We start from the raw sequence: 14,524 nt of genomic DNA, 5'->3' as shown, positions 1-14,524 counted from the left end.
TTATATAATTTGTCTATGCAGACAAAGTTCAATCAAACAAACCCCATCCAAAATCCAAATAACAGATTGGACGATAGGCTTTACACATCATTCCATATATCGAATGAATGTTCACCACTCATCGTGTTACTCACTGCACTCTTTTCTTTTGGCTTATTCGTGTTTCCCACGCGTGCCAGCAACTTTGCATTTTCATATTGTGAATTAGGAGTTAATTACCGATTTCGTCCATGGATTATGAGGATTTCACCAATTTAGCTCTCGACTATCAAAATTCTTCAATTTGATCCCTAACTATGACATTTTTACCTGATTTGATCCTAAAGTCAAACTAGCTTGTTTAAGGCAATAAACTTGAAGAAATTTTTGTAATTGCACATTACTTCTTTTCTCAGCTGTCTCAGTGGGCGAGCAGAGCACCGACGCGTGCGGATCTGCGATGACTTCTGGTTTCAACTAGCTCCTTTCCGACGACCTCTCACCCTCGCTACTCACTCGTCGACAACGCAGACTGTAGATCGATGAAATGTTGACCAGTGGCAGTAGCAAGGCACGGCGGTGGACCTCCATCTCTCTCTCTCCCTCGCCTATCCCTCTCATCTCAAAAGCAACTGTAGCGATGTCCTTTTTCGGCGAAGCAGAGCAGGTCAATGGCGAGCAACGGTCTCCCTCTCTCGCTTCCTGTCGCGGCGGCAGTCTTGGAGGAGCTCCGGCAGTAACAGCTCCTACCTTCTAACTTCATTCCCCTCTCTCGGCTAACCTAGCAGTAGTAGTTGGAGGTAGTGTTGACTGGCGTGCAGCAACGACGGACCGTTCCGGCAGCATCCGCGAAGTTGTGGACGGTGGTGGTGTCCGGCGGTGTAGTTGAGAGGTGATCGGCTATGGTGTTGAGTTGATATTGAGAATGAAGAGTGAGGTCTAGTGAATAAATGACATGTTGGCGTTGATGATGATGATGTTGGCTGGAAATTGGAGATGATAATAATAATTTGGATTGAAGATGATCAGGTAATAATAATTCTTTTTAATAATCCCCAAATCGCCTTTTAGGTTTGATTGGCAAATAACACTTAGGACCAAATCGGGTAAAAATGTCATAGTTAGGGACCAAATTGAACAATTTTTGTAGTTGATGACCAAATTGGTGAAATCCTCATAGTCGAGGGACCAAATTGATAATTAACTCTGTGAATTAGTGATAATAAAGAATAATGGACAAATATATCATTGAATTATAGATAAAATTATAATTAAGTTATCTAACTCAAAAAACTTGTAATCGAATTCTTAAATAATAGAAAATCGTGCAGTTAAATTAAAAGTGATATATACTTCTTGTTATAGGCTGAAATGATAGATTATTATTATTATTATTATTATTATTATTATTATTATTATTATTATTATTATTATTATTATTATTATTATTATTATTAAAGCTGAAATGATAGTTAATCTTTGAAAAAAATTAAATTTTAGTTTATTCTAAATAAAAAATAATAAATAATAAAAACTCAACTCTTCTTTGTCTCCTGCTAGAGACGAAGAACCTTTCTTCATCTTCATCTCTCACATGAGACAAAGAGGGGGATTAGATTTTTTATATATTTATTTTATTTAAAATAAATTAAAATTTTAATTTTTTAAACTTTAACTGCTACATCATCCTACAATCAGGAATAGGTCATGTTCAATTTAGAGACTCAATTACAATTTTGAGTATAATTTGATAATTTATTTTCCAAAAATAAATGCATAGAATAAGATAGTAAGTATGTTGCGTGATAGAGGTTTGTTTTTTTTTTTTTTTTTTTTTTTTTTTACTATTTGATTATTCAATGACTTCCATAATTTTATTATGTTGTGGTTAGTCCATTTATAGGTTGTTAAAGAGTTTTTTTTTTTTTTTTTTTTTTTAACCCCGGCCCCTCCCTTCCCCCACCCCCCAACACCGACAACCCATATATATATGTTAAGATTCTCTATAATTGGAGCCTTACTTTGTTTTAGTAGATAGGGTGGGGATTCCATGGCTGCTATTTCAGCTACCTGTTTCAGACTCCAAACTTCAGTAAAACAGCCTTCCAAGACTATCCAGGTGAGTAGTAGGTGACCATTAATTATTATATTCTTTATACAATAAGTGCATTCATTATTCATTATGAATTAACAAAATATGTTTATGATTAAGTAGTTGGTTTACCATTATTCCTTTTATATGTTTGTGTGTACTTGTATATGTAAAGTGATTAGTAAATGAATATAATCCGGCCTGCATTCAAAGGAAATATGTTGAATTGGAGTAGCTTAGCTTGTTCACATGCATTTTGTTATGTGCAGATAGAGGGAAGAAGTACTGCAAGGTTGAATTTGGTATGTGTAGGTAAAACAAGGACTGGTTTCCCTTCCTTGACAACAACCCGCCGCTTCCACGTCTGTTGTGCGGTAATTAAGTTGCTTAATTTTATTTTTTTTAATACTACTGTCCTCTGTTACAATACAGTATCTGTTTATAACTACTTTCTCAATCTACTGAAATATAAAGAGTTAATACCGCTTCCACTAAGACTCTAACCCACAATCTCCTACATGGGAGAGTAATTTGGTGTCACTAAACCACAAGGTCCTTGGCAAGTTGCCTAATTAAGTAATAGCTAGGTTAACACACACAAAATCCTCTTACATGGACTAATTGGCAGGCCAAAACAGAGACAGTGCAGAAAGTGTGTGACATTGTGAGGAAGCAACTAGCATTGCCTGCCGAGACTGATGTCACGCCTCAAACCAAGTTTGCAGAGCTCGGTGCCGATTCCTTAGACACAGTAAGTTGAGATGGAACCCGCCCATCTTTCAATTTATATATGAAGTGGTATGTAGTTGTCTTGTTGACTTTGGGAAATATAATAGGTGGAGATTGTGATGTGTATTGAGGAAGAGTTCGGGATAAGCGTGGAAGAACAGAACGCGGAGAGCATAACCTCTGTCCAGGAAGCTGCAGAGCTGATAGACAAACTTGTGAACAAACCGGAAGCTTAGAAATTAAGATAAGATGCCATAAGTTATGTGTTTGGGTTTAATTTAGTAATGTGAGGTAGGATCATTTGTTTGGTTGTGTCTCCATGAATTGTGTAATGCGGATTTTGAGTTTTTTGAAAAATTGAATTCATTTCATGATTGATGATATCTGTCTAGAGTTATTCTTCAGATTCTGTCATTTCCTCCGGGTTTGAATAATAATGCAGATTTGTTAAAAAATATAATTGAAGCAAAAACCAGTTGTCATACTGGCCATGTGAGGCTGAGTACATTGTGCAACAAGGATGCACAACCGTACGTGTTGCTTAATGCCTAATATTTCCCATGTGGTTTTGATGATGAGTATAAGTTTATCAAAGATGGCGGTTTTGTGTTTGATTCGTATCTCTTGAATTAATGGAGTGACTTACATAATTCGAAAACTGAGGAGATTTTTAATTAATATCTAATAGGGAGTATTTTTTTTAGAAAATCTGCAATCATTACACATATATGAGTAAACTCTGTTTTGTGATTCTAACCGGTAAAAGACTACAACGAGTAAACTAACTTAGATTGTTTATAACTGACTAGTTCAAACCAAGAAGACCAATAGACAATTTCCATCAGCTTTGTTGGCGTGAATGACTGTGCACTCTCTTAAAGATTGAGAGTTTGAACCCGTTTTGTATTATTATTGCATAACAGATTTTATAATTACATATAAATGTTATGGTAAAAAAAATATTTCAAATAGAAAAAAAAATGAGGTAGATAATCCAAAATATAAGCAACAAAAAAGTATAGAAAAAGAGCTTTATAGTAGTTTCATTTTTATTTAGTTGAAGCCTAATGTAATTATCAAATATGGAGGGGAAGAGAGTAGCTTGGCCAAACTACGAAAGCAGTTTATAACAAATCAAAACCAGAAAATAGGGAAACCGGATGACGCCGTTGGGAGGGATCAGATCTGATTTGCCGGAAAACTGGGTTTACCAAAAATTTCGCCGTTGCCGGGGATCGAACCCGGGTCACCCGCGTGACAGGCGGGAATACTCACCACTATACTACAACGACTTCGTTGATATTACATCACAATATATATATTTCTATTAATTTATAAACAGCGCTATGCCGTACAGTTCGTCAATTCGACCAAGTGGAAGCCTATTATTCTTGCGGTTGAGCTCGAGCACGACCGGATTTATTCTCAGTAGTTCAAGTCGATGAAATTTCTCCTTCACGCGCCCACGCGCTTCGTTTTCATTTCACTTCTTCCGTTTCTGCCTTGCTGCTGACCCACCCGAATATATGATCAGTCAATTCTCTTCCCTTCTCCATCTTCCTCTTTCTCCGGACAATATCTAGCTCTCAATTTCCCTTCCGATAACCTAGCTCAAATACAACACACACACATATATATGGATCGGAGGAGGACTGAGAGTCCGGTCTACGTTAGGCAATGGAGCGGGGGATCCAGCAGCACCGGGTCATCGTCGCCGGCGGGATCCCCCGCGCATCCACGTTCGCGGCTGCCGCCGACGGCGGCTGGGATGTCAAATATCAAAAGGTCTCAGAACGTAGCCGCTAAGGCCGCTGCTCAGCGCTTGGCGCAGGTCATGGCTTCTTCGCAGACGCAGGAGGAAGACGACGAGGACGATGATCTAGGGTTCAGGCGGCCGAGTAACACGTTTTCCGGTAATGGCCGCAGTCACAGTAATAGTAATAGTTACGGCAGTGGTTTTTCGGCTATCTCAGTTGCTAAGCCCAATAGATCTCCTTCGCCTGCGGTAATTTCATAAATTCCTTGTTTTTTAGCTGTAAATTAAGACTTGATTATTTGATGTGGTTTTTGTATCAATAGTTACTATCATAGAAATGTTGAAATGTTCTTATGAATTACATTCATTCATAATTCGGTGCTGTCGTTTTTAGTTAGGTAGGACCTTCATGGATCATACTCCTACAGTGCGTTCGACATCGGCTGGAAGATCTTCAGTATCTGTTCGTACAAGCTCAACTACGACAACTACAACAGTTATGCAACCAACCAGAACATCACTAAGAACACCGGTTTCTATTCCTCCAATAGAACCCCCTAGTAATAGATTGAGAGAGAAAAGGTATTAGATGTTCGAATCTTCATTTCTGGCTTCCAAAGTTTTTGCTCCTTAATAGAATAATAGTGGTATTTTTTGCAGTTTTTAGTTTGCTTGTTCTCTCCATCTTAAATCTTAATCTGCTCCTTGCTGATGTAGTTCCTTCATTTTCTTTGTTGAATGTTATCTCCATGTTATAATGCATTGAACTTGGTTTCTCTTTCTTCACCCTCAAGGACATTTCTCTAAACTCTATGCTAAGCATGCTTCATATATCCCAATGGTTGCCATTTGCCAATATTGTATTCAAAATGTGATGTCTTTGACACTCTTTTGCAATTGATTCCAAACTCCATCTATAAGTGCAGAACATGTACCCAATTTTCTTTCTTTCTTTTGGGGATTATGCTGCTGTGGAGGTGCTTAGTAAGCACTACAGATTAATGATGGTTTATCCTATTTTTTGACTTCTTGAGAGAGCAGCTAATTATAGGAAAATGTTCTTGGTTATTGTATTACACATTCATGGCTACTTTTGGTCAATTTCTATGGTGTGTACGTTTTCTGATGTTCAATAACTTCCTGATCTAGAAATGTACTGTCTAGTTCACTTTGGACTGCCGAGTCTATGTATGGCTACTTACTGGTAAGCTACTTCAATGCATATGACATGTTGTCTTATGGATTTCAGATGTCATGACACTATGCCAATGAGTTTTTACTTCTTGAGTTAATTTGGAATTCTTATGGAAATTGATCTTTTTGACAACTGTTTTAGGTTTACACCTGAAATGGGACGCATTGATTTAAAAGACTCGGGAAATCAGCACGAGGCTTCTGCACTTCATGATGAAGTATGATATCTAATTATTTTCTATATGTTTTTTAACTAGCTTCTGAAGTAGAAATTACTAAGAGCCATGGGGACCGACCTTTTCTGGCTCCTTGATCTTTTAAACTGTCCATAGGGCGTTGTTTGTACTTGAAATGACAATTTCCTATTGCTTACAGCTTGACATGCTTCAAGAAGAGAATGAGATTATTTTAGACAAGGTGAGCCATATCCTGGAGGAAAAACTTTACACAGTTACATGATGGGTTTTCTTGTTCCAAATACTTAAAAATAAAAGAAAAAGAAAGGAGATGCTTTTAGTTTGTAATGTGGATCATAAAAACTGATAAGCTCTACAGCTTCGTCGTGCAGAAGAAAAACGTGAAGAAGCAGAGGCTAGAGCTAGGGAGCTGGAGAAGCAGGTTTGACAGTAGTTACTAGTTAGGGACTGATTGTCTTTTGCATTATGATTTGTTGATCGAAATTGCCATATTATTAGTACCAGAACCTGCTCCTTGATACCAATTCCTGTTCTCTCTGTTAGTTGAGATATGCAAATAAACAGGTTGCTACTGATTACAGTGTCAAAAATGATATTATTTTGGAATGTTATTTTTTCACTATTTGGCTTGGAACATTGCTTTTATTAGTTTATACTTTGTATTCCTGTATTATTCTCCTTGGTGTGCATTTGTCTGAGGTTATCTAAATACAGGTTGCTGCTCTTGGAGATGGTGTATCCCTTGAAGCTAAATTATTGAGCCGGTAATTTTATTTTATTTTTACCTGTGCCATATTGCTGCTTAATATTTGTTGCCTCATTGAAACAATGGTTACCTGCAGGAAGGAAGCAGCAATTCGTCAAAGAGAGGTATTATAGAGCCATGTGAAAATTTTAATAGTGACAATTATTATTTATTTCTATAGCCCCCATTGATGTATCTCAAGTCTAGACTGTCAATTCCTAGCATTGTTTAGACTAATCAAATGACATCATGCACATCACATTATGGAAATAATCTTCTTATTCTTAGGCTACTATTAAGTCCTGCAGGCTGCTCTTAAAGCTGCAATACATAATAAGGGTGAGAGAGATGAAGAAATGGCATCTCTCCGTGCAGAGATTGATGTAAGTCATGCCCAATAATCATATATTTTTCTTGTTATTGCAATGAGCCCTGCTCCTTATTGAACCTGTTTTCTCCAGAACTTGAAAGATGAGACTGCAAATACTGTAGAGAAACAACGTGAAGCGGAATCTGAAGCAAAAGCTCTTCGTAGAATGACACAAAGGATGATTTTGACTCATGAAGAGATGGTTGCCTACTTGCCTATTAGATTTTGATGATACCAGTCATTCTTTATTCATTCAAAAATGTTTGGAAGTGAAATATTTTTTCTTCTCTCCCGTTCCATTTTGACTTTTTAGGAAGAGGTAGTTTTGAAGAGGTGTTGGCTTGCTCGATATTGGGGCTTAGCTGTATATTACGGTAATTACTTGCTTTAAAATTCTCTACAGAAGCACTAGTGGGTGTGCCGTATTTATTGTATGCATCCTGCCATGCATGTGTAATTAAGATTGTGTCACTTATTAAACTTTTCTAGTTTCAAATGCACATGTCATTCAGGAGTTAAAACTGCTGTAAACCCTTTCTGAAAGTGAACTTATTAGTTGATACAAGTAAAAACTTTAGGTAATTTTACAAACTGCAAATGATTCTTCTAAGCTTGTTCTTCAAGGAGGATTAGTTGATTCATTATAATTTTTTTCAACATTGCATTATTTGTTACTAATTGATGTGTTTTACAGGCATCTGTGTGGATATTGCAGTCTCTAAACATGAATTCTGGTCATCTTTGGCCCCTATTCCACTTGAAGTAGTAAATTCTGCTGGCGAGAAGGCAAGAGAGGAGTCTTGGGATGGTGCTGACTCTTTCCTTTGCAACTATAGATTTTCTTATATTTATTTTAAAATTTGTTTTATTGCAGCTAGATACTTCAGTCTCATTTTGAAACTTCTCACTTTATTTTTTCTGACATTGAGCAGGTGGAGACAATTCAGACAGGGGTGAACTTGTTCGTGACTTGAATGACCTTACTGGAGAAGGAAACATTGAGAGTATGCTTTCAGTTGAAATGGCTCTAAGAGAATTAACGTCCCTGAAGGTTTCTTTTTGTTCTACAATTTATTCTGTTTTATATCAAACATTTGTATGGGATGTTTGTGTTTGTTTCATCATGTTCAGTATATCATCATTTCTTCTACTTTAAGGTTGAGGATGCTATTGTTCTAGCACTGGCCCAAAGTAGACGTTCAAATATTGTTCAGCAATCCATTTCTGGTATGAGCAGCTATTCTTATCATATTAGATCTGACTACTGTTTATTTTTTCAGTTACAATGTACTCCTCTTAATCACTTTCATCATCCTGCCTATAGGTTCTTTGGCTTCGTCTTGTGTTCATTATTCCTAAAAACACTTTATGTGCATGACTGCATGTGTATCTTCATGTATTTTTGGATACATGTTATTCGATGCAGATCAAACCTAACTTCCTATTGACACAAAGATGGCTGCTCTAGCATCTTCCAACTTTTTTACTGAAATGGAGACAATGTTGCAAAAATCGCGCCTAGGAGCTAGGCGCCGCCCGGCCGCGGCGAGGAAGGCCGGAATTGGCCTCCTCCGTGACCGGGCAGCTAGGCGGCAGCCTAGACCGCCTAGCCGGCTGAAACGTCCCGTTTTTTTTTTTTTTTTTTTTTTGTTCCTCCAATTTCTAAAAAAAATGCTTCTTTTGCTCTTAATTTTAATTTTTTTATGTACTTAGATGGTTTCAACAATATTTTGAACAATTTTACAACCACTTACGTATATAGTTTGTAAGAAAAAACTAGGGGAACCTTATGTTTTATTAGTGAATTTTTACAATTTTTTTTTAAAATAAAAAATTCGGGCGCCTAGGCGCCCCCTAACGTATTTTGCAACATTGAATGGAGATAAAACTTTTATTGCCATGACTGGTTATTTTGTCCTTGCAAGGATTGCCTTTATTCTGCTAATGATTGCATTAAGTGCCAACTGTGATTTATATGATTGATAGCATATTCTTTTTTTAGTTGCTTGTGATGCCACACCCTGCTCCCTCTTTACCTTTCCTCTTTATTATTCAGCATTCTTACGAGATTTTTCTTTTTGTGATATGCAAACTTTAATTATAGTCATTAAGTATGTGTTGGGTTTATTTCCTTGCAGATGTTAAATCATCAGGTGACTCTAAATTCACTGATGCATACGGTAATAAAATTATTTCTATGTACTACATTTTGTTTCAAAAATAAAATTCATTGGTGTCTTTGTGTATCTCTGCTTTTCCTTGTTTGTTGTGGAAATTAGAATTGAGTAGGGAAACTAGGCAATCTGGGATCTAGTAAGCTTGTAAATTGATGGAGTTTTTGTGAGTTGTTTTAAGGCATTAAAATTGGGATTTGGGGGCTTGGGGCTCCAGTCTGCATCTTCTAAAATATTGCATACATGAGTGGCATATGATTAGCTAGTACCTTGATATGGGCCTTTTAACTTTATTTTGTTTATGAGCCTCTTGTAGATTGATGGGGTACATCTGAGTTTCTTTGTATATACGTATAGCTTCTTCCCCGTTATGAATTGTGTATCCACAAACTTCAGAAATTTTGTGTATGTTGCTTGATGTCCACTCCCCTTCTGCCACTTAAGTTAATTGCCTGAGCAACAAGCAACTCCATCTCTCTGTTTTTGAAACTTGAAACAAATTGTACATCAATAAATGATATTTATCTATATGCATATTTTGGTTGCAGAATTAAGTAAGGAGGAGGCAGAAGATGTTCTTTTCAAGGAGGTCTGACCTTTCTTTTGTTAGATTATATATCTTTTATTCTTCTATATTCTGGTATTCTGAAATAGTAATATACACTTCTAAACATAGTCTCTAATTTTGCTGCTGGGATAACTACATAGATGCTTATCTACAGAAATTTGCTTCTCAAAGACTGTACCCCTGGAAAATGGATATGAAGTTTGTTCTTCTGGTTCAATACTGCTAATTTTAGAAGCACTTCTTAATACATTATGGGTGACCTTGGCAGGCTTGGCTTACATATTTCTGGAGAAGAGCTAAAGTACATGGTGTTGAAGAGGATATTGCAGAAGATAGACTTCAATTCTGGATAAATCGTAGTGCAAGCCATAGTGGGCCTAGTGGCCTTTCACCAACGACACACGATGCTGTTGATGGTATGCCACATACTGGAGTCAGTGGAGTGCATATATCTATTTGCTTTGCCCGTATATTACAGTTCAATCTGTATCCTGTAGAAGTGACATTGCTAGGGTCTGGTTCGTAGTTTTAGCATGTGCATAGGAGAGGTTGTTGGGCAGGAGTTTATGTTGTCAAATTTTGGAGCAATAATGCTTGTGTTTGGAATCTTGCAGTCTTGCCTCAATGAAAACTAATCACAATGTTTGCTTTTGTTGCAGTTGAAAGGGGCTTGACAGAGCTCAGGAAATTGGGGATAGAACAACAGCTGTGGGAAGCATCTCGCAAAGAAATCGATCAGCCTTCTATGCTTGACCCCAAAGCGGCTGCTGCTGAGTCAGAGGCATCGTCGTGATGATCAATTTCTTCTTCACCAGTTTTCATATCATTTCCAAATTTCTCATCTTTCCCTAAATTTTAAGGACATTTTCTCCGTTATACATTTTTCACATGGTGCTTTTTATTGTTTTTGTCGGTTTTATTGCATTACAAAGCAGAGGTAGTCTACAAAAGTAAGAAGGGGTTAATGAAATGTAATTAGTTATAATTTGAGATAGGTTGTGTGGTTCAAAACAGTATGTGCAGGATGATTTGCGAATGTAAAAATAATTCTTTTATTGGATTCATTCCTGGACCTAGATGCGTGCTCGTTTAGGCTGTGGCTTTAAACGTACATAACAAAATTGATTAGCTACAGTGTTGTATACTTATATTTTGTGATTTGTGAGGTGCGTCCGTGAGTCTGCAAGCACTGATGCAATACAGAACTTGAAAGACGGTCATTTGCAGGTTGATTAATACGGTGAATTCGATATTGATTGGCTCCGAAATGGGCCTGACAGCTCTGCGTAAACTGTACGTACTTGATTTAAGGCAAATTATATCGTGCACCATGCCGTTTTGTATTTTTTTAATTTTGTTTCTCATTTTTATCGTTAACTTCTTAAAAAGATCTCTTGTTTTGTATGTACAGAATTATATAGTAGAATACATATAAACTCTTAATATAATACACATAATTTAACATAATACATTGTACAAATAAACTGTTAACATAATACACATAAATATAAGTGTTAAAAAAAAATATAACGGGATTGAACGGACAGAGCCTAGGGATGAGGGAGCATTGTGGAGTCTCTTTGAAGGATTAATACATTATTTAAAACTTAACGGTCCCACACCCGTTTAAAAAGGCAGACTGGATTTTGGCAAATTTTATTGTCGACCATGGTATGTAGCAACGTGGATCATAAAGTATGTATCGTTTTAATTACACTTTAGTTTTATTTGATAAAATTGTTATGTTTTTTAGTTTCATTTTCCCTCAACACTAGTTTCATTATAGTAATACTAAAATATCATTTTCACTCTACTATAGTTTCATTTGATAATATATATTATTGCTGTTGGGCACTTTGTGTTCAAATGGCATGTAGTGACTCTCTCATATGAGAGGTCATGAGATTGAGCTTCAATGGAGGCGGTGTATGTAATAGAGTCAGTAGCATTCAAAAACAAAATATACATTATTGCTTGAGCTCAAAAACAAAATATACATTATTGCTTGAGCTCTATTTTTTGTTTAATTTTTCACACGCACTAGTTTGATTATAGTAATGTTGAAGTATTATTTTAATTGCACTTCGCGTCATTTGACAATATAGGTTATTGTATAGCTCTGAACTTTAGTTTCATTTTCTATGCACACTAATTTCATTATACCAATACTAAAATATCATTTTAATTATAGTATAGTTTCATTTGACAATAATGTGCTTTGTTTTTTAGTTTCATTCTCCACACACACTAGTTTTATTATAATAATACAAAAGTATTATTTTAATTCTAATATAATTTTATTCGACGATCATGGTCCACACACAGCGATGTGTGGACAATAGTCTATAGTATAACAACTGCTGGATTTTTGTTATGAAAGAGTGAGTATACAATGTGGGAATCTCAATTTATTAACAAATATTTTTAATGCAATTATTACAATAACTTGTATTAGTTAAACACAACAATCTAAATAATGAATCACAAATTACATATAAATGATGGATTATAACATAACAACATATTCAAACCTAACTTCTGACTTCAAGGTTTTTATTTATTTTATTAATTTATTTTTATTTTTTTATTTTTTTTGAATACTATTGATTTCAAGGCTTTTGACAATTGTATAATGGCTAGAGGTTAGACAGACTATAACTTATGCTACGAAAAAAAATATGCATTTTATACTCAAAAGCAAAGCGTTCCATTTACACAGGCAACAAATGACTGGGGACAACTCATTGGAATTGGAATGTTGTATTCTTTGATTTACGAGAAAGCTTGTAATTCTCTAATGTGTTTTGTATGAAATTTATCTTATAATCTTAGCTGGTAAAAAATTATAATAAGATAAATCAATTTAAATTATACACACCTGACTATTATTTTAGACTAAAAAGGTTAAAATACAACTCTCACAAGAAGTTGAACTTAAAACATTGTGATTATTAAGCCAACTATCTAACTAACTTGACTAGGATTGCCACTAGAATTATGTCTTCTCAATACTAGTTACATTAGGCGTGGATGACAGTTATCAACATCCTTAAACAAATACTAGAAATTGATAAATAATTCTTAAGCAAGATGTGAATAAAAATAAAAATAAAAAAATATGAAAAAGCTAAAATTATAGTCTACAAAAATATTTGTTTAAATGCAATGCGTCCGTTCGTAACTTAGAAGTAAAGTTTAATTTTATTATTCTCATATAACAAAAAAAAAAACATAAAGTTATATATATATAATAAAAATAAAAGATGCAACTTTTATCGATTAGAACGGGGACTTTGATGGGCAATCATTATATCATGGATCAGAGTTTACAGTGCACTGTGGATTCTGATTCAATACACAAAATTTATATTCATAATACATCAACACAATATAATGACCATGAATTCTGCGTATTATATAGCTGTTGACATATAAACATTTACATAATACATATAATTCATGTTTATAATGCACAAAATTCATGTTCATTATTTCGTGTTTATGACCTGGAGGGAGGCTTCTCTAACAAATAAGCTAACATCTTTTAAACCGTGCAAAAAGATGAGGGCCTTTTTGACAAATTAAACGCAATATTAAACGGCCGCGTATGAATGCATTTGATTATAATAACCAACCTAACTCCACTAGAATTGTGGCGTTGATGATGGACTTTTAATTTGCTGCCAGGCGTAGAGTCAACCATATTAGGTGGTTAACTTTTCTAACGGTAGTTAGGATTTAGGAATAGGGGAAAGTTGGAGAGAGATATCGATAGCTTTGCTTGTTCATTCAAAATTCAAGAAAGGATAGTTCGTTGCCCCCTTCACCTCTAATCATCCACCCCAATCTCAAGTGTCAATGACAAGAAATGTGTGCAGAGTCAAAGTCTTTCAAAATTGTTACATTATTTCATAGGAATAATGTTTAAATTGTCTAACGTAATCTAAAAATGTAATTAAACCATTGAACGAAAAAAGTACAATTAGACCACTAAACACCTTTATTATTCATTTTATCAGATTGTCTGCTTACGTGGATGATGTGTTGGCATTTTAAATAATTTTTAATAATAAACTTAAAAAATTTTAATAAAAAATAATAATAATTTACCATGAACTTTTTAACAACATAATGTGCATTTCTAGAAAATCCCGAGAAGTGCACAATATAATGTTAAAAGTTGAGAAAAGTGTCAAATTGGCCCCCTAAGTCAAGTGGGTAGTGCAATTGGGTCCCCTAAGTGAAAAAAGCTCCATTCAAGTCCCCTAAACCTGTAAAATTGTTCAATTAAGTCCAATATGACTTGTTTAACATGTGATATAGTGTTGACACGTGTCTTTCTTATTTTATTTTTTAAAATAAACACTTTTTTATTTATTAAAAATATTTTTTTATTAATTAATTAATTAATTAAAATAATAATAATACTTTAAAAAAAAATCAGCCACCGACTGTTCGCGCCCGACAGCCGGTGGTTGTCTTCTTTCTTCACGGACAGTCGTGGCCGTCCGGCCACGGCCGTCTAAGGAAGACGGCCAGACGTCCATGGCCGCCTTCCTTAGACGATCGTGAAGAAGGAAGATAGCCACTAGCTGTCTAGTGCAGACAGCCGATGGCTGTTTTTTTTTTTTTTTTTTTTTAATTTTTAATTATTATTATTATTTTAATTAATTAATTTATAATAAATAATATTTTTAATTTTTAATAAATAAAAAATATT

At 35.1% G+C, this 14,524-nt stretch overlaps 2 protein-coding genes and 1 non-coding gene across 3 annotated transcripts; 2 read left to right on the top strand and 1 right to left on the bottom strand.

Moving 5' to 3' along the window:
• The first annotated feature begins 1,974 nt into the window (after window positions 1–1,974).
• On the top strand, window positions 1,975–3,202 carry LOC109190148 (acyl carrier protein 4, chloroplastic). The gene is made up of 4 exons (XM_019340593.1): window positions 1,975–2,098; window positions 2,341–2,445; window positions 2,700–2,822; window positions 2,908–3,202. The coding sequence occupies exons 1-4, from the start codon at window positions 2,030–2,032 to the stop codon at window positions 3,034–3,036; spliced, it is 426 nt and encodes a 141-aa protein (XP_019196138.1). The 5' UTR covers window positions 1,975–2,029; the 3' UTR covers window positions 3,037–3,202.
• An 818-nt stretch (window positions 3,203–4,020) lies between these two features.
• TRNAD-GUC lies at window positions 4,021–4,092 on the bottom strand. The gene has a single exon. It is a non-coding gene; the product is annotated as a tRNA-Asp (tRNA).
• Window positions 4,093–4,201: 109 nt separating this feature from the next.
• Window positions 4,202–10,891, top strand: LOC109190165 (coiled-coil domain-containing protein SCD2-like). Its single transcript, XM_019340612.1, has 17 exons — window positions 4,202–4,805; window positions 4,951–5,138; window positions 5,893–5,968; window positions 6,126–6,167; window positions 6,306–6,368; window positions 6,662–6,711; window positions 6,790–6,817; window positions 7,001–7,075; window positions 7,154–7,264; window positions 7,376–7,436; window positions 7,757–7,870; window positions 7,995–8,113; window positions 8,220–8,289; window positions 9,201–9,242; window positions 9,785–9,825; window positions 10,073–10,220; window positions 10,464–10,891. The coding sequence occupies exons 1-17, from the start codon at window positions 4,437–4,439 to the stop codon at window positions 10,595–10,597; spliced, it is 1,731 nt and encodes a 576-aa protein (XP_019196157.1). The 5' UTR covers window positions 4,202–4,436; the 3' UTR covers window positions 10,598–10,891.
• Window positions 10,892–14,524: the final 3,633 nt, after the last annotated feature.

This window comes from Ipomoea nil, unplaced genomic scaffold (genome assembly GCF_001879475.1).
Source record: "Ipomoea nil cultivar Tokyo-kokei standard unplaced genomic scaffold, Asagao_1.1 scaffold1572, whole genome shotgun sequence".
Taxonomy (NCBI): Eukaryota; Viridiplantae; Streptophyta; class Magnoliopsida; order Solanales; family Convolvulaceae; genus Ipomoea; species Ipomoea nil.
Note: the sequence above shows the minus strand (reverse complement) of the source record. Positions and strands in the feature narration are given on the sequence as shown.